Source organism: Salmo salar, chromosome ssa16, assembly GCF_905237065.1.
Source record: "Salmo salar chromosome ssa16, Ssal_v3.1, whole genome shotgun sequence".
In the NCBI taxonomy this organism is placed as follows: domain Eukaryota; kingdom Metazoa; phylum Chordata; class Actinopteri; order Salmoniformes; family Salmonidae; genus Salmo; species Salmo salar.
Genome location: NC_059457.1, coordinates 7,401,889 through 7,422,762, shown reverse-complemented (window position 1 = coordinate 7,422,762; position 20,874 = coordinate 7,401,889). Strand labels below are relative to the sequence as shown.

Genomic DNA, 20,874 nt, shown 5'->3' with positions numbered 1-20,874 from the left:
CACCAAAATGGTTTACCCTTCAGGGTGATCACTGAAGCAACAGAATTCGGAACACATTGAAGAGGGTTGACAGAGAGACTATAGAGATGAGCATTATATAGAAGAGGGTTGACAGAGAGGCTTTGGAGATGAGGGTTGACAGAGAGGCTATGGAGATGAGCATTGCAATAGTCCAGGTAAGAGGTGACATTCTGACAAACTGTTCAACACAATACTATTCAGAATGCCCAAAACCTGGTAGTCCAACTTTGAAGGAAGTGCTATTCTTGTGTGAAACTAAGAAAGTTTTGGGAATTTTATTAGGATCACCATTAACAAAAATATAAATGTAACATGTAAAGTGTTGGTCCCACGTTTCATGAGCTGAAACAAAAGATCCCAGAAATGTTCCATTCGCACAAAAAGCTTATTTCACTCCTATTTTGTGCAGAAATGTGTTTATATCCTTGTTAGTGAGCATTTTTCCTTTGCCAAGATAATCCATCCACCTGACAGGTGTGGTATATCAAGAAGCTGATTAAACATGATCATTACACAGGTGCACCTTGTGCTAGGGACAATAAAAGACCACAGTTATGTCACACAACACAATGTCACAGATGTCTCAAGTTTTGAGGGAGCGTGCAATTGGCATGCTGACTACAGGAATGTCCACCAGAGCTGTTGCCATATAATTAAATGTTAATTTCTCTACCATAAGCCACCTCCAATGTCTTTTTTGAGATTTTGGCAGTACGTTCAACCAGCCTCAGAAACCGCAGACAATGTGTAAATATGCCAGCACAGGATCACATCCAGCTTCTTCACCTGCGGAATCGTCTGAGACCAGCCACCCAGACAGCTGATGAAACTGGAGTATTTCTGTCTATAATAAAGCCCTTTTGTGGGGAAAAATCATTCTTAATGGCTGGGCCTGGCTCCCTAGTGGGTGGGCCTGGCTCCTAAGTGGGTGGCTGCGCCCCTTCCCAGTCATGTGAAATCCATAGATTAGTGCCTAATGAACTGTAACTCAGTAACATTTTAGAAATTGTTGCATGATACGTTTATGTGGCAGGTCATTGGTAAAAATAGAAAATAGAAGAGGGCCAAGAGAGATGCTCTGCGGTACAACACACTTGACTTATTTAACATTAAAGAACCGTCCATTAAAGAAAACACTCTGTGTTGTATTATATAGATAGCTCTGAATCCACTATATGGCAGAGGTTGAATAGCCATAACACATATGTTTTTTCAACAAGAGGTCAATAATATCAAAGGCTGCATTGAAATCTAACAGTACAGCTCCCACAACCTTTTTATTGTCAATTTTTTTCAACCTATCATCAGTCATTTGTGTCAGTTTAGTACATGCTGAGTGCCCTTCTCTATAAACATTCTGAAAGTCTGTTGCTAATTTGTTTACATATAAATAGAATTGTATTTTTTCCAAGAGTTTGCTAAGAGCTGGCCGCAAGTTGATAGGTCAAGGATGGAGGTGGGCATGACTTAAAAAATGGCAGAGTAATACAAAAAAAGAATGATCAGTCAAAATGACTGCTTTAATGATTCTAGTGTTAAATGCTCAGTCAGGCCTAGAACCAGTAAAGCCCGCTTTACCATTCTTGGGTAGCTGAATGACTTTGGATTCCCTCCAGGCCTGATGACAAACAATTTCCTCTAGGCTCAGATGAATATACAGTATATAACAGAAAGGAGAGGCTATAGAGGCTACCATTCTCAGTAGCTTTCCATCTAAGTTGTCAATGCCAGGAGGTTTGTCATTATTGATTGTTAACAACAATTTTCCCACCTTTCCAAAAATAACTTTTCAAAATGTAAACATATAAAGATTTTCTTTCATTTTGTTTTTTTTATGCATGAATACGATTGCTCACTGTTAGTTGTTGGCATTTCCTGACTAAGTTTGCCAATGAAGTAATCATAAACTTTATTGGTAACATCAAATGGTTTTGTGATAAATAAGCCATCTGATGTTGGGAAAGAGCTCTCAAGGTAAGAATTTCACTGTCCTCTTTTTCACCTGTTGTATACTGTGCACGTGGCAAATAAACTTTGAAACTTGAAGTGTAGTTTGTGTGTGCGTTCGTTTGTGTGTGTTTGTGAGAGAGAGCATTTTATAAACGGTATGTCAGATGAGCTCCCAGCATGACAGGTGCTACAGCAACACTCCCGTCCAATGACGATGACACGAGAAAAACAATGTCTTGGTGCTTGTAACAACGTGCCTCTTCGACTGATCCCTTTAAATGCACTGGCAATTTCCAGATATCTGTCACGAAGAATCCCATTGGTTTCTCACTCAAAGATGTAGGTTATTTTTTAGGGTTAGGGTTGTGGTTGAGGGTTAGGGTTGAAACGGGATATGGACATGAAGCTAGGGTTAGGGTAAGGGCTAGGGTTGTATGAGGCTAGGGTTAGGTTTGAAACGGGATGTGGACATGAAGCTAGGATTAGGGTTGAACTGGGATGTGGACATGAAGCTAGAGTTAGGGTTGTGGTTGAGGCTAGGGTTAAGGTTGAACCGGGAGGAGGACATGATGCTAGGGTTAGGGTTAGAAAAAGCAGTATTATGGGGTATCCAAAGGTCAAAAATGTAAATCAAGGTTTGATCTCTGCTGAGTAGAGGTGGTTCTCCTCTTTCTTCAAACTAGGGCCATTGTTGTAGAGATTGTTATAATTAGAAAAACTGTATTGTCCACACAATGTGCATATCTTTTCATTGACAGGCAGCAGTGGGTGACAATAAGTAGCTCAGACACGGCCCGTCCCCTTGTCCCTTTTGTGGTGAGTTTAGTAATGGCGCCCATATGAGGGCCTAATTACCGGCTTGGCGGGCCCCGCAACAAAATCGCTCTTGTTATGCCATCATTCAATTCACACAATCAGATTTAGCAAAAAGGGAACTAATCTCATTCCTTCACATGCCATTACCTTGATCTGAGAACCTTGTGCCTGTTCTACAGACAGACAGGATTTGCTGTGTCCCCATCCAGATGAGAGAATGATTTTCATTTAGCGAGAGAGAGCGAGAGTAAGAGAGAGAGAGAGAGAGACTCACTAACTAAAGAGGCTCCAGCAGGCAGGCAGCGCCCAGGCTCACACAGACAAGTCTTTAACTGTCAGTCTGCATTCCGACTCTAAATTTGACCAGATTTGAAGAGGCGTACTTCGGGGCTGGACTTTGGCCAAAACAAAAAGCTAAATCTAAACATTACTGATGTATCCAGCAGATGCAGCAGGCTTTACTGATGTTGAATTTATTCACATAGCGTAGTGTGTCATCTGTTGTGTGGTAGAGTGGTAAGGGCTGTTGATGGTAAGGACACATTTTTAGAGTAAATCAAACCTTACTGGTTTTGATACTGTAAATTCTTTCACACAAATGTACTGGAAGGGAACACAACTTCTGTGATGGTAGGAATAATACCTTAAGAATTGAAAACAATTTGTTTTCTAAAATCCATTCTATTAATACTTTTTACTTACTCATTCGGTTTTTCCCCCTCATTCACTGGCTCAACAGCCAAGGTTCACAGTTGTTGTGTAATACTGCCATCTGTTGGCATGTGTGCATCCATACTATACAATTTGATTAACAGACATGAACACTGTATGTAATCTATGTATCTAATGTATTGACATTTATGTGCAATCATCAACATTTGAGATACTTGTTGCTCCATATTGTGTTTCTGTAATTAGATAGCCACTACGGCTGTGCTTTTTTAATTTATCTAGGCAAGTCAGTTAAGAACAAATTCTTATTTTAAATGATGGCAGAATGACATATTACCTGCCACTTTAGTAATAAGAGAAAGAGAAAAGGGGAATATGGAGCAGAACAGGATGGGGAACATTTGACAGTATCGCTCTTATTTCCTTAGAATTGAAAATTAAATTAATATATTTCTGTTAGTTCGCTGCATGTGAATGGATTTTCAAAGATCGTGTGGCAATACAATTGTTTTATTTGAGACAAAAAAATATTGAGCTTTTATTTGAAAGTCGATTGAATTAATACATTTCTCTCTCTCCCCTGGAAGCAAGGCCATCCTCATGTAGGGATCATACTCTGGAGCTATTTCTTAGCCTATAGTTTTGTGAAATTAAGTTTTTATTGTTTACATTTTTTCTCCTTTTTATGACAGAGAGGACTGTTGCTATCACCAACATGCATTACATTCAAAATAAACCAATCTACTGTGTGTCCCTCTGCTGTCTGGTTTTTGTACAAACCTGTATGACCCACTCCACAGCAGTTATACTTGCTGGAAGGGCAACATAGACCCTCATTCACTGCCCAGAGAATAATAAAATACAAAACATTTCTATTTGTAATACTCATTTCGTGTGTCACTTATGGGATACGCCTAGGGGGGTTCTAAGCTTTAAGTATCCAATCACACAGCATCATTTGGAGACAGACCGGTTGACTGGCAGCTTCATTAAATAGTACCCGCTAAAAACACCAGTCTCAACGTCAACAGTGACGAGGCGACTCTGGGATGCTGGCCTCCTAGGCAGAGTTGCAATGAAAAAGCCATATCTCAGACTGGCCTATAAAAATAAAAGATTAAGATGGGCAAAAGAACACAGACACTGGACAGAGGAACTCTGCCTAGAAGGCCAGAATCCCAGAGTTGCCTCTTCACTGTTGATGTTGAGACTGGTGTTTTGAAGGGTACTATTTAAGGACGCTTCCAGTTGAGGACTTGTGAGGCGTCTGTTTCTCAAACTAGACACTCTCATGTACTTGCCCTCTTGCTCAGTTGTGCACTGGGGCCTCCCACTCCTCTTTCTATTCTGGTTAGAGACAGTTTGTGCTGTTCTGTGAAGGGAGTAGCACTCAGCTTTGTACGAGATCTTCAGTTTCTTGGCAATTTCTCGCATGGAATAGCCTTCATTCCTCAGAACAAGAATAGACTAATGAGTTTCAGAATAAAGTTCTTTGTTTCTGGCCATTTTGAGCCTGTAATCGAACCCACAAATGCCTATGCTTCAGATACTCAACTAGTCTAAGGGCCAGTTTTATTGCTTCTTTAATCAGAACAACAGTTTTCAGCTGTGCTAACATAATTGCAAAAGGGTTTTCTAATGATCAATTAGCCTTTTAAAACGATAAACTTGGATTAGCTAACACAATGTGCCATTGGAACACAGGAGTGACAGTTGCTGATAATGAACCTATGTAGATATTCCGTTAAAAATCTTCCATTTCCAGCTACAATAGTAATTTACAACATTAACAATGTCTACATTGTATTTCTGATAAATTTGGTGTTATTTTAATGGACAAACAATTTGCTTTTATTTAAAAAACAAGGACATTTGTAAGTGACCCCGAACTTTTGAACGGTAGTATATGTATATTGACGCAACACACTTTCACACTCTTCACATAAGCTGCTGCCACTCTGTTTATTATCTATCCTGATTGACCTGTACATTTTACCCCATAGCCCTGCAAATTGATTCTGTACCGGTATTCCTTGTATAGTCTTGTTATTGTTATTTTATTGTGTTACTATTTGTTTTTTTATTTGCATATATTGTTCTTACTTTTTATCTCTGCATTGTTGGGAAAGGGCTGGTAAGTAGGCATTTCACGGTTGTATTCGGCGCATGTGACAAATAACATTTATTTTATTTGATTCCCCCCACTCTGGACAGAGTAAGGGTACAAGGATAATCTCTTATCTTGGTAGCCCCTCGATGACCATGGAGGCCCTGGTTAGCAGAGATTATTCTCCTGCTTATGCTGTCCAGTGGGACCTGTCTATTGTGCTCTGTCTATTGTGCTTGAAGCAAATTTCTCAGCAATTTTGAGCCGCTGGAAAGCGTTGAAATATCTCTCCTTCAAGATGGGTTTGCTGATCGCCCTTACACGCACTGTCAGTCCACCATTTGTGCCTACAGTTTCCTCCGGGGTTATCCAATGTACTGTTGCTACCCAACCCCACCTTTATACCTCAGGTCAGTGGCAATTACAATTGTCTTGCCCTAGAGCTTTCAGCTTTCCACCCGCCACCATTTACTTCTATAGAAGAAGGGTGTCTCCACCATTTATGTTCAGTACGTGCTTTGTACATATACTTCGATGGAATGAGAGCATGGCGCAAGAGTGACCAACTCTTCCTGGGTGCCCCCCTGCCAGGGTAGGCCCCTCTCTAATCTACGGCTGTCCCATTGAATAGTGGAGGCTATTATATTGACTTATAATAGCAAGGGTTTACAGCCCCCTGAGGGCTCATTTCAACAGAGGTATGGCTATCTCTTGGGCACTGTTCAAAGGCATCTCTTTACAAGAGATTTGCAAGGTGGTATTTGGGCCACCCCTCATACTTTAATGAGGTTTTACCGACTGGACGTCACTGCACCTTCATTGGTGCATACTGTCCTCAGCGTTGGATCCTCTGAGGGCTGATGCTGTTGGAACTACTCTGGTTTCGGAAAGCATGTCTGCGTTACGGGAGTTGGCCATATCCCATAAGTGACACATCGAAACGAATATTAGAAATAGAACTTTGAGTTACTTGCTTAACCCCCCTTACTCTATTAGAATACGAGTGAGATGCGTCACCGCTTTTCCCTGCTCGCAAGAGCGCAAGGATGCTTGAGAATGACCAGTTGGCTGGTGAGTGGCTCCCTTTATGGAGGAGAGGGGCTCACCTCATTCACCACTCGACCAGTCTGTCTCCAACAGACTCTGTGTGATTGGATACTTCACGCTTGTGACACGCCTCTAGGAGTATCCCATAAGTGACATATCGCACTCTTATTCTCATAGAACCGGGGTTACGCAAGTAACCCAAATGTATTCTTATTCCAGTATGTCATTGCTATCAAAATGTGAAAGGGGATCTCAAGAGCCAATTTACCTAGCCTTACCGTTGATGCACTGATTGTAGGTATTATATTGCTTTTAACATTAATTAAAGAGGCTATACAAAACATTTGCCTCACGTATTTCACACAGAAGCTATCATCCTGACATTTAATGAAATTGAAAAAATTCACCACCACTTGGAAATATCTAGATCAGTGTTTCTCAAGCACTGGCTCGTGGGACGTTGCTGACTGGTCCCTGAGAAGGTTTAAAGGTGACTAGAAAGGGAACCAGTGATGTAATGCTTGCTCTCATTTTGATGTGTGTTATCATAAACAGCTAGTTTTGAAAAAAGACTTGTCACATCTCAGTGGTTTTGAAATATGTATTGTTTTAATCACATTGGAAATAAAATAAATGTATTGTGCAGTGAACAAAAATAAGAAATATAAAGCCTCTCAAAAGATACACATTTGCTTACTGCTTTTGTTTGCTTTTATTTACATTGGTCCTCGCTTTATGGAGTAGGGGTAGGCCTAGTATGTTAGTAGAGAGCTATAGTGATGGACACAGGATTGAGATATCATCTGTATCGGCAGGACACCGAGGAAACAAATAATAATGCGACAACAGAGAGCACATATGGTCACATATCCACAGAATGTATAGTGTCTTTCTTTCTCTTCCTGGGGGTGGGTCAGTAAAATGTACTCCGCTTCAATATGTACGGCCTCCGAGCTTTGTTGTTTTTCACCTGCCTCTTAAAAATATACGGTGATTTCCTTTTGAGCGGGTTGTCACTGTTTTGATCGGCGTCTAAGTTCTCTCGTGAGTTGTCAAGCACCTGTAAAGAAAGACAGAATAAGCCACTCCTGAGACTCTTCTGTGGTGCTTAATGTCATGAAAACAAATGTATTCCTTAAACATTGACCTAAAAAACAAACACAATATATGAAGTGAGCTGATATAAAAGATACCAGAAATGTTCCATACACACAAAAAGCTTATTTCTCTCAAATTTTGTGCATAAATTTGTTTAGATCCCTGTCAGTGAGCATTTCTCCTTTGACAAGATAATCCATCCACCTGACAGGTGTGGAATATCAATAATCTGATTAAACAGCATGATCATTACACAGGTGCACCTTGTGCTGGGGACAATGAAAGGCCACTCTTAAATGTGCAGTTTTGTCACACAACACAATGCCACAGATGTCTCAAGTTTTGAGGGAGAGTGTAATTGGCATGATGACTGCAGGAATGTCCACCAGAGCTGTTGCCAGATAATGTTATGTTAATTTCTCTACCATAAACCACCTCCAATGTCATGGAAGTGTATTTATGCATTAGGTATAATGACAGGGACCGCTTGTGGATTTGACAACTCTAACGCAGTTCCACCTCCGACACTGTGAAAAACAACTGCTATGATGATGTGGCTAAAGCATATCTGTTTAAATAGATAAATAGAGGTGCATTTAATGAGGTGTGTTTACCGTTGTAAGGAGCCTGGGATGGACTCTCACCAAGGGTGAGCGTGAGTGAGGGATATGTGTGTGTGGCCCTGTTTTTGTGTGGGTATGAGATGCTTGGAGTCAGCTAACACACCTGACTCCAACAATCAACTAATCATGATCTTCAGTTTAGAATGCAATTCGTTTAATCAGCTGTACTTGCTAGGGACGGGGAAAAGGTTTGACACCACTCCGCCTCTGAGGAGGTGCCCATACCTGCTGTAGACTAAGGGCTTGATACAATCAGATTCGCTTCAGCCAACATCCGCATAGCGGTTGTTTTGACGGTGTAGGAGGTGGAACTGCGTTAGAGTTGTCAAATCCACAAGTGGCTCCTGGCATTATAGCTAAAGCAGACATTGCCATTGGTTGCACTGAGTCGCATTAATAGAAATCCCATGCAGCCTTGTTTACAAGTTCAAACACTGGAATGTGAGATGTAATCTACACCTCGATTCGGAAGACAGAAATCCTCATTATTTAGTTGAATGATTTTTTGATTTCAGCGTCATTATTTCTATATAGCCTACACTTTCTCATTCTGAACGTTAACACTTCATGAAAATGATAGCAAGAGCAGCTGCTCACCAATTTGACGGTGCCAACGCATTTCCAACTCCGCCAAAACATCTGCAATGCAGGTGTCTGCTATCGCCGGTTAACGCTTGATCTGATTGAATCTAGGCCCTAGAGTGCTTATCCCTGTGCGTGTTTACTGTGTTTGTGTTTGTGTGACTCACTTGAAATGTATATGTCTGCATGACAGATTTTCTATTCAAATGTGAGAATTGCACTCCGTGCATCAGCATCTGTTTTTGTAGGTGTCGGTGTGTGCATCCTTTTCTGTGTGTCCCAGTGTATGTATGTATGTATGCATGCATCCAAATATTGGTGTGCCTCACCTCTCGGGGCTGCAGCACTCTGCAGATCTGCTGTAGGTCTAGAAGCTTGTCCAGGGGCTCAGGAAGGGAGGCCAGTCTCTCCCACAGCTCCTCCTCAGGGTTATACTCCTCCTGTTCTCTCCACGACAGGCTGTTCATCAGGCTGTTCACCATCCTGCACACATTCACCAGGGACACATGCCAGTAGGGGGCGCCCTGCTTGCTCTGTTTCATCTAGGAGGAGCATATAAATAAATACTAGGACTACGACATACATAAAGACTTACATGTGTGTGTGCATAGGTGTGCTTTGCCTTGGATCAGTCAGATCTAACTAGCTTCAATCCTGCTGTATCATAATCTAGTTTGAGTGTGTGGTTTTGGATGGTGTGAGGCCCCTATCGGTGCCCGTTGGGGCCTCTGTGCGTGGGCCGACTCGTTAACACAGCACAGCCCAGACTCCCTCCCGGGTGTCACTGAGTCGTAAGGAACAGAAGATTGGTGCTTCTAAATCACTTTAAATCCCATCTCACCTATCATCTTTCCTTTATGGATGGCAAAGGACAACACTTTTATTTTCTGCATCTCCATTGTTGAGAGTTGTTACATATGGATTTGGAGGCCATGGGGGAGAAATGTCACAGAGTGGATTATTTTGTACTGAGCAGACTGAGGTAAACCACAGAAAGGACGTCTTAGTTTGTTGGATACTCCTGTGAGTTCCTTCCAATATTGACATTTAGAAAACCCTACCGCCCTCAAATACAAATGAGCTCTTGTTTACTTCCAAATGAACAGTTTGTTAAGACACTGAGTGTTGAGACGAGAGGTAGGTACACTTTTAATTGTGCAGAAAGGTCACATTACATTTTGATGTAGCCCCTTCTTTCCCCAGTGTGTTCTCTCTCATTGTCAGTTAATTATTGAGGGACTGAGGGACGGAAAATAGTTTTTATGGAGCAGTCCAACAATGCCAGCATCCAGAGTAGAGGGACTAACTGCCATTTCAAGTAGCCCCTGTCCCCACTTCTATTGAATTGTCTGTCACTGGCTTGTCTCTCATGACAGCTCTGGGTGGCGAGATTAGTTACTGGCTAGATTTCTACATCAGACATTTTTAAGACTGTGACTACTGGTATATCCAGAATTTGGAAAAATGTAATTGATCTCACCTTACCAACTGATTTAGTCATCATTCTATGTTCTAATTCCATTATTTTCGATTAAGAAAATCAAGTGTTGGCATATGCATGCAGCAGTTATAAATTGACCTGACAGATACTTCATGAAGTAACAAAACTGTTGTTTCACAGCCTGCAAACAAGTGTCATTGAAACAACAGTCAACCTATTCCAGCATTAGGAAATGGATCCCCCACCTAACCATGTATGTTTATAATCTGTGTGTAAAATAAAAAAGGAAAAGACAAAGCCACAAGTGTCTACTTCAACACTGCCTCTCCAGTGTCTTCTAATCTAGAGCACTCCATCAGTCATCTGGTGATTTACGATTACAATCAGCCCCCCCAAGGAACCCTTGGAACATCATACGCGATAAATCACAGAGCTTATTTGTCACAGTCGTGTCTCAGTGTGTCCCTCTCATCTCCATTCATTTATCAGACAGAGTGGGGAGGAGGGAGTAGGGATTGAGAGAGAGTATGTGTTTGTGTGCGTGTCACGCATGCGTGTGCTCATGTGCAAACGTGTGTGTGTGTGTGCATGCACGAGAACGTGTGTGCGTGTGTGTGTTTTGGCCGCGCGGCGCTATGTTGCTGTCAGGACCATCTGAATGGTATTAGCTCAGGTAATCAGTCTCCAGGCTCCACTAGTTCCAGTTCTATCTTCTTCATTTCCTCTTGCCTGTGTACGGAGTATCTCGCACGATAAATGGTCATATAAAAAAAAGCAATTATGTTATACCTAAATTATTTCATTTTGAACCCTTTATAATTCCTGTGCATGAGTGTGAGTTGAAAAGTGATGAAGTGATTAGAAAAAGTGATTTTGAAAGCTTTATTGATTATTGATTGTTCTAGATGGAACATTATGTTCATCTCAAAGACCGTATATCTTAACACTAACCCAGAAACCTGTGAAACTATGAACAAATAGAATCCATAATGAGCCAATTCAATTGAAACAAAAACAGAGAGAGAAAGAGGACATATCCAGGCTCCATAAAAGAGCACCTGCACTACGGGGGCACTAATTGCGCACGTGCACACACACACACACACACACACACACACACACACACACACACACACACACACACACACACACACACACACACACACACACACACACACACACCTCAGATCTGACAGGTGCACAGAGGAAGCAGCGCAGTACCTTTGAAGTGAAGAGACTGTTCAACAGCTGCTCCTCTATTGCCCGCTGTTCCTGATCAACATCTATCAGATAGACACAAAACAAGAGTTATAATACAGGTTTATTGTAGTACAGGTATAAAGGTATTAGACAGGTAGGTATATAATAACAAAAAATACAGCTCCAATTCTGAAGTAACCATTTCAGTAAAAACGTGGTTTCTATCACCTGGGTTTTTCTAGCATAGTCTACAACAGATTTATCCAACTTAATTTATCCGTTTGGTGGCAATTTAGCCCTCATAGACTATTCATTACGAGCTGCTTTAAAGACTATTAACGTTCTGTTAGAGCCTGATTCATTGTGACCCATCAAACCTCGGCAAAAGGTATAGTAAAGCTCAAGCAAAAACAGCTCAAAGCCTTGCTAGACTTAACAAATGTTTTTACATTCCATTTTGGAGCGTGTCACAGAGTTCAGATAGCCAAATCTTGCTTAGATGTTTAACTTAATGTTGATTAGATGTTAAAATTGATGTTGAACTTGATTCAACTTGATGTTGAGTCAATTCACTTTTGCTCCTTAAGCCAGGAAGTCAAGGCTTTTTGGGGCGCAGCTAGATTGATTGATTCACCCCTTTCCATCACCCACATCCCACAGCAACATCTATATAACAGTTTGTTTCTCTGACGGACATATGTGCTTAATAAGCTCAACCGAACAGTGTGATGTCCTGGAGCGCTTCATTTGGCTGCCCCAGCACTAAAACACCGAGTCACCTAGGCTAGGGCATTGATTAAACAATTAGACCGATACATTGTGCTGTGCTAGAACAGAGGTATGCACTCACCCCGTAGCTCTGCCCTACTAGAGCTTTGCACAAGAGATATCTCAGAGCAGTTATGCCTTCTTGATAGCAATATGTGGGTAGTCAATGGATGTGAATAGATAAGATAAATATCTGGGTAATCAATGGATGTGAATAGATAAGATAACTAAAGTGTGTGTGTGATGAAATCCACCTGTTGCAAAAGTATGTTTCAGATGAGAGTAATTCAGTTAGTCCCTCATCTCTGAGACCATTTCCTGTTCTTTCAAGGTAAAATCCAACTTAATCAGTTGACAATGCAACCAAAATAATACCCTGTAAGGTTGCAAATGAATTAACATCAAAAGGAAAGTATGTGAAAGGATGCCTATGCTTACCTGAACATAATACGTCACACGTCAAACAGAGGAGAAGCACACACGCCAGCTGTACCTGCATCTTCGTACAAATCCCACTTTCTGAATCCACCTAGCTAAGCAGGACCCAAGTCCATAGGGTTAGGGGTCAAATGCAGAAAGAGAGAGAGACAGAGAAGTCGGAGGTGGAGAAGGAATGTACTCAGTCTGTTTGTCCTTGTCTTCTCTTCTTCCTGTCAGTGACAGTGTCTGCCTGTGTCCTCTTGGCTTTAGATAGAGTGAATGAAGTGAAGAGCAGTGGGCTTTATTCCCTCAGTATATAAGAGGTAGAATGATGTCACAGGGCCACTCTCTCACCCCCCCTCTCTCATCCCTTCTCACCCTCTACCCACAAACCCCTGTGCTGTGTCATCATGACATCAGACATCACCCCCCATCACACATCAAGGTTTTGCGTCATACAACTTTTAGATGTGGTTATTTACATGTATTTATTTATATTGATTACTTTAGAGTGGGTAGCTTGATTGTTTTGCTGATTTGTTTGTGGGGGCGAGTTGTGTGTATGAAGCTGAAGACCCCTGTCTCACTGGGATTCAGGGAACACACTCAGGGCTCTACAAATACTCTATGAACAAATGTATTTCTTGGTGTTTTAAGTCTAAGTGGTATCTCATCAAGCCTATAGATCTATGTGGTAAAATGAAAGTTGCATCACTCTTTTACCTTAGACCAAATGCTTTGAAGTAAGTATGGTTAGGGATAAGAACGGGTGTGATATGTCAACCTCAACTCAGTTAAGAAGCACATACATTAATAAATATGTAATGATTCATTAGATTTTTTTTTTTTAATTAACAGTTTTCTTGTAATAACTATTTTGTATAGATTAACAACTGCTATCGAAACCCATAGGCTACTGGTAATCCCAAACACTGATTTATAGTCTAATTGTGCCATAGGCCATACCATCGTGCTGAAAGTGCACTCCAGCTAGACAACACTCACAAGCAAATGATGGCCACATGCGCTCCCATTGCGCTTTCATATGCAGCCTACCCAAGCGGGAAAAAAATCTAATTAGACATGCTTAAATCATACTTCATTAATATATTTAAGTATATCTGTGATAAATATACTTAAGTATATTTAAAATGATCTAAATAGGAACAATTTTAAATACATTTAATATAATTAGCATTTAAGTATATTAAATACATTTCAAATCACATAAATTGGGACACTTTTTTGTACTTAAGTATGTTTTTAGTAGAACATTAAATATACAGTGCATTTGGAAAGTATTCAGACCCCTTGACTTTATCCACATTTTGTTACGTTACAGCCTTATTCTCCAATGGATTATATTGTTTTTTTGTAGAATTTTTTGGAAATGTATTTAAAAAAATATAAATGGAAATATTACATTTATATAAGTATTCAAAACCCTTTACGGAGGACTTTGTTGAAGCACCTTTTGTAGCGATTACAACCTTGAGTCTTCTTGTGTATGACGATACAAGCATGGTACACATGTATTAGGGTAGTTTCTCTCAATCTTCTCTGCAGATCCTCTCAAGCTCTATCAGGTTGGATGTGGAGCGTCGCTGCACAGCTATTTTCAGGTCTCTCCAGAGATGTTCGATCGGGATCAAGTAAGGGGTTTCATCAGACCAGAGAATCTTGTTTCTCATGGTCTCAGAGTCCTTTAGGTGCCTTTTGGCAAACTGCAAGGGGTCTGTCATGTGCATTTAACTGAGGAGTGGCTTCCATCTGGCCACGCTACCACAAAGGCCTAATTAGCCTACCTGGCATGATGACTCCTTGCTGTCCCCAGTCCACCTGGCCATGCTGCTGCTCCAGTTTCAACTGTTCTGCCTGCGGCTATGGAACACTGACCTGTTCATTGGACGTGCTACCTGTCCCAGACCTGCTGTTTTCAACTCTCTAGAGACAGCAGGAGCGGTAGAGATACTCTCAATGATCGGCTATGAAAAGCCAACTGACATTTACTCCTGTGCTGACCTGTTGCACCCTCGACAACTACTGTGATTATTATTATTTGACCATGCTCGTCATTTATGAACATTTTAACATCTTGGCCATGTTCTGTTATAATCTCCACCCGGCACAGCCAGAAGGGGACTGGCCACCCCTCACAGCCTGGTTCCTCTCTAGGTTTCTTCCTAGGTTTTGGCCTTTCTAGGGAGTTTTTCCTAGCCACTGTGCTTCTACACCTGCATTGCTTGCTGTTTGGGGTTTTAGGCTGGGTTTCTGTACAGCACTTTGAGATATCAGCTGATCTAAGGGCTATATAAATACATTTGATTTGGTGGAGTGCTGCAGAGATGGTTGTCCTTCTGGAAGGTGCTCCCATCTCCACAGAGGAACTCTGGAGCTCTGTTAGTGACCATCATGTAGTTGGTCACCTCCCTGATAACGGCCAGCTTTAGGAAGAGTCTTGGTGTTTCCAAACTTCTTACATGTAATAATCATGGTGGCCACTGTGTTCTTGGGAACCTTGAATGCTGCAGAAATGTTTTGGGACCCTTTCACTTTATTTTTCTTGAATTTATTTTAAGAATGTGAAATGTCAGAATAATAGTAGAGAGAATGATTTATTTCAGCTTTTATTTCTTTCATCACATTCCCAGTGGGTCAGAAGTTTACATACACTCAACTTGTATTTGGTAGCATTGCCTTTAAATTACTTAACTTGGGTCAAACATTTCGGGTAGCCTTCCACAAGCTTCCCACGATAAGTTGGGTGAATTTTGGCCCATTCCTCCTGATAGAGCTGTTGTAACTGAGTCAGGTTTGTAGGCCTCCTTGCTCTCACACACGCTTTTTCAGTTCTGCCCACAAATATTCTATAGGATTGAGGTCAGGGCTTTGTGATGGCCACTCCAATACATTGACTTTGTTGTCCTTTAGCTATTTTGCCACAACTTTGGAAGTATGCTTGGGGTCATTGTCCATTTGGAAGACCCATTTGCAACCAAGCTTTCACTTGCACCAGTCCCTCCTGCAGCAAAGCACCCCCACAACATGATGCTGCCACCCCCGTGCCCCACACATAACGATGGTCATTATGGCCAAGCAGTTCTATTTTTGTTTCATCAGACCAGAGGACATTTCTCCAAAAAGTACAATCTTTGTCTCCATGTGCAGTTGCAAACCGTAGTCTGGCTTTTTTATGGCGGTTTTGGAGCAGTGGCTTCTTCCTTGCTGAGCGGCTTTTCAGGTTATGTCAATATAGGACTCGTTTTACTGTGGATATAGATACTTTTGTACCTGTTTCCTCCAGCATCTTCACAAGGTCCTTTGCTGTTGTTCTGGGATTGATTTGTACTTTTCGCACCAAAGTACATTCATCTCTAGGAGACAGAACGCATCTCCTTCCTGAGCGGTATGACGGCTGTGTGGTCCCATAGTGCTTATACTTGCGTACTATTGTTTGTACAGATGAACGTGGTACCTTCAGACATTTGGGAATTGCTCCCAAGGATGAACCAGACTTGTGGAGTTCTACACATATTTTTCTGAGGTCTTGGCTGATTTCTTTTGATTTTCCCGTGATGTCAAGCAAAGAGGCACTGAGTTTGAAGGTAGTCCTTGAAATACATCCACAGGTACACCTTCAATTGACTCAAATTATGTCAATTAGCCTTTCAGAAGCTTCTGAAGCCATGACGTCATTTTCTGGAATTTTCCAAGCTGTTTAAATGCACAGTCAACTTAGAGTATGTAAACTTCTGACCCACTGGAATTGTGATACAGTGAATTATAAGTGAAATAATCTGTCTGTAAACAATTTTTGGAAAAATGACTTGTGTCATGCACGAAGTAGATGTCCTAACCGACTTGCCAAAAATATTGTTTGTTAACAAGAACTTTGAGAAGTGGTTGAAAAACTAGTTTTAATGACTCCAACCTAAGTTCATGTAAACTTCCGACTTCAACTGTATATATACTTCAACTTAAAAACAACTCCAAGTATATTTTGAATGAATATACTAAATTGCAGTTAAAGCGTATGAAATCGAAGTACACTTTTAATGAGTGTGTTTAAGTGTAATGATAGTGAACAGAAACACTGAACAAAAATATAAACGCAGCATGTACACTGTTGGTCCCTTGTTTCATAAGCTGAAATAAAAGATCCCAGAAATGTTTCATACCCACAAAAATATTATTTCTCTCAAATTTTGTGCACATATTTTTCTACATCCCTATTAGTGAGCATGTCTCCATTGTAAGCTATCCACCTGACAGCTGTAGCATATCAAGAAGCTGATTAAACAGCATGATAATTACACAGGTGCACCTTGTGCTGGGGACAATAAAAGACAACTTTAACATGTGCAATTTTGTCACACAATACGATGCCACAGATGTCTCAAGTTTTGAGGGAGCTGAAATTGGCAAACTGACTGCAGGAATGTCCACCAGATGTGTTGCCAGAGTATTGAATGTTAATTTCTCTATCATACGCCACCTACAATGGAGTTTTAGAGAAGTTGGCAATATGTCCAACTAAGCTAACAACCGCAGACCACGTGTATGGCGTTGTGTATGTTGTGTTGTGGGTCGAGCGGTTTGCTGATGTCAACTTTGTGAACAAAGTGCCCCATGGTGGCGATGTGGTTATGGTATGGCAGGCATAAGCTACGGACAACAAAAACAATTGCATTTTATCTGCAATTTGAATGCTGAAATACCGTGATGAGGTCCTGAGGCCCATTGTGAGGCCCATTTTTGACTGATTTCCATATATGAACTGTAACTCAGTAACAATCTTTGAAATTGTTGCATGTTGCGTTTGTTTTTTTACATCATGGTATACTTAAAAATTTAAAACATTGAATTTAAAACACACTATTAATAAGTGTATTAAAAGTTGGTGATAGTATATTTGAGGTATATGTAAAGACTGAAAAAACAATTAATTCAAAGTACACATTTAATCAGTGTCTTGAAGTGTAATTATACTATATGTATAGTATATTTAACCTCTATGGGACCGGCGGGACGAATTCGTCCCACCTACGTAACAGCCAGTTGAATCCTGTGGCGCGATTTTCAAAACCTTTGAAATGCTATTACTTCAATTTCTCAAACATATGACTATTTTACAGCTATTTAAAGACAAGACTCTCTTTAATCTAACCACACTGTCCGATTTCAAAAAGGCTTTACAACGAAAGCAAAACATTAGATTATGTCAGCAGAGTACCAAGCCAGAAATAATCAGACACCCATTTTTCAAGCTAGCATATAATGTCACAAAAACCCAGAAGACAGCTAAATGCAGCACTAACCTTTGATGATCTTCATCAGATGACAACCCTAGGACATTATGTTATACAATACATGCATGTTTTGTTCAATCAAGTTCATATTTATATCAAAAAACAGCTTTTTACATTAGCATGTGACGTTCAGAACTAGCAAATTCCCGGGGAATTCGCTAACAATTTACTAAATTACTCACGATAAACGTTCACAAAAAGCATAACAATTATTTTAAGAATTATAGATACAGAACTCCTCTATGCACTCGATATGTCCGATTTTAAAATAGCTTTTTGGTGAAAGCACATTTTGCAATATTCTAAGTACATAGCCCAGGCATCACGGGCTAGCTATTTAGACACCCGGCAAGTTTAGCACTCACCAATATCAGATTTACTATTATAAAACTTTGATTACCTTTTGTTGTCTTCGTCAGAATGCACTCCCAGGACTGCTACTTCAATAACAAATGTTGGTTTGGTCCAAAATAATCCATCGTTATATCCGAATAGCGGCGCTTTGTTCGTGCGTCCCAGAAATGGTAAATCAGGGTCGCATGGCGCAATTCGTGACAAAAAAAATCTAAATATTCCATTACCATACTTCGAAGCATGTCAACCGCTGTTTAAAATCAATTTTTATGCCATTTTTCTCGTAAAAAAGTGATAATATTCCGACCGGGAATGTCCATTTAGCTAAACAGAGGAAAGTAAACAAAGCTTTCGGTCGACGCGGGCACGAGCCTGAGTCTCACAGTACTGTAACCAGCCACTACCCAAACGCGCTACTTTTTTTCAGCCAGAGCCTGCAAAGCCACGATTCAGCTTTTTACCGCCTTCTGAGACCCTATGGCAGCCGTAGGAAGTGTCACGGGACAGCTAAGATCCTCACTCTTCAATAAACAGAGACAAGAAGAACGACACCTTGTCAGACAGGCCACTTCCTGCATAAAACCTTCTCAGTTTTTTGCCTGACAAATGAGTTCTGTTATAGTCACAGACACCATTCAAACAGTTTTAGAAACTTTAGGGTGTTTTCTATCCATATGCAATAAGTATATGCATATTCTAGTTACTGGGTAGGAGTGGTAACCAGATTAAATCGGGTATGTTTTTTATCCGGCGGTGTAAATACTGCCCCCTAGCCCTAACAGGTTTTAAGATCTTAAATTTGAAGTATATTATTTGAATTGATAATATATTTTAGTATACTTTATTATACTTTTAATACACTTTCATTTGGCAAATGTATTTAAATGTATCTGCAGCACTTCCAGCACCCCTTCCTGCAGCGTGATGTTTTCTTCCATGCAATGTGCTCTCCTCAAGTATCACGACTCAGGATATGACCCAGATGCAGACAAGGGAGGCAGATACTACAGTTCTCAGATTATTTATTAGAAACACGGGGCAGGCAAAGGGCAAGCAGAGGTTCGTTATCAGGTCAGAGTCAGGCAGGTACAGGACGGAAGGCAGGCTCGGGGTCAGAGCAGGCAGAGGTTTGTAATGAGGTCAGAGTCAGGCAGGTACAGGACGGAAGGCAGGCTCGGTGTCAGAGCAGGCAGAGGTTTGTAATGAGGTCAGAGTCAGGCAGGTAGAGGATGGCAGGCATGCTCGGGGTCAGGGCAAGCAGAATGGTCAGAACCGGGAAAAACTAGGAAACAAAGCTAGAGCAACAGGAAGCCAGGAAAGAACGCTGGTAAGACCAAACAAGACAATACGAACTGGCAACAGACAAACACAGGTATAAATACACAGGGGATAATGGGGAGATGGGCAACACCTGGAGGGGGGTGGAGACAAGCACAAAGACAGGTGAAACATCAAGGCCAAATAATCAACACTTCTTATTATTAATTAAATCTATTGTGGTCAGTAACCCAGTATGAGGTTATTTTTAATGGTAGTCCTACTGTTAAAATAATATGAAATTTGGTGTCTCTATCACAAAGTCCCCCATTTTGGTCAAATTACCTCAATACGACCTATGTTAAGGTCTTAAGAGTATTGTAATCATAATGATTGTCTGTATTATCTGTGGGGTTAATTTGGTCGGTAAATAACCTTATAAATCCATTGTTATATTGTTTTTAATGATTTTACCCTATTTTCTTCCGGATTTTAATAAAAATGGCTGCTATCCGGAATTCCTTTTAGAAGAAAATAGGGTAAAGTCATTGAAAACAATATAAAAATGGATTTATAAGGTTATCTACCCACTAAATAAACCCCATAGATAATATAGACAATCATTATGATTACAAAATATTATTAAGACCTTAACAAGGGTCATTTTGACCATAGTCCAGCGGCTATGTGAAGAAATGTTGGTCTTTGTGATAGAGACACCAAATTTCACACACAGCTAGGGCATGTCTAAATAACTATTTTTGGCTATTGTGCCATAGCAGATTTTGTCCATTACCCCCCTAGTGGTCATTTCCAATATAGCCATTGAAAAATAGGCTAAGAAACCCAAGATACGTAACTGGTTGGATAGATGTCACCAGGGGTACTCTGCTCCAATCATAGCGCAAGCAGATGACAGAGACAGTGCCAAAGTTGACTTATTGTGGTTGAACATGGTAAAGTTGGATTTGCGTGTGGTTCTGCAATGAAAGAGAGACATTATAAGCAGGTTGCATAAAATAAAGGTAAGGATGAATCTATTAAACCAAAATATTTCAAATAATGAAAATAAGGAAATTGCATGACATCTTAATGTTATAACAATTAAAATATACATTGGAAATAGGAAACAAAAGTACTCTTAACTTAACAACTGGAAAGAAACTGAGGAATGGCTTGACAGGATTTAAATACAAACTAAAGCCTATT

The 20,874-nt window shown here is 40.6% G+C and overlaps 1 protein-coding gene across 1 annotated transcript; it reads right to left on the bottom strand.

Moving 5' to 3' along the window:
- Positions 1-7,306: 7,306 nt before the first annotated feature.
- On the bottom strand, positions 7,307-13,044 carry LOC106573156 (neurotensin/neuromedin N). The gene is made up of 4 exons (XM_014147869.2): positions 12,764-13,044; positions 11,579-11,640; positions 9,246-9,458; positions 7,307-7,673 (listed from the first exon to the last, which is right to left on the bottom strand). The coding sequence occupies exons 1-4, from the start codon at positions 12,822-12,824 to the stop codon at positions 7,527-7,529; spliced, it is 483 nt and encodes a 160-aa protein (XP_014003344.1). The 5' UTR covers positions 12,825-13,044; the 3' UTR covers positions 7,307-7,526.
- Positions 13,045-20,874: the final 7,830 nt, after the last annotated feature.

Bases quoted from the DNA above. Each gene is read 5' to 3' on its own strand.
- LOC106573156 (XM_014147869.2), bottom strand. From the start codon at position 12,824: ATGCAGGTACAGCTGGCGTGTGTGCTTCTCCTCTGTTTGACGTGTGAC. The intron at 11,641-12,763 runs GTAAGCATAGGC...TCTATCTGATAG, and splicing joins GTGTGACGTATTATGTTCAG to ATGTTGATCAGGAACAGCGG. The intron at 7,674-9,245 runs GTGAGGCACACC...CTTTCTTTACAG, and splicing joins GAGTGCTGCAGCCCCGAGAG to GTGCTTGACAACTCACGAGA.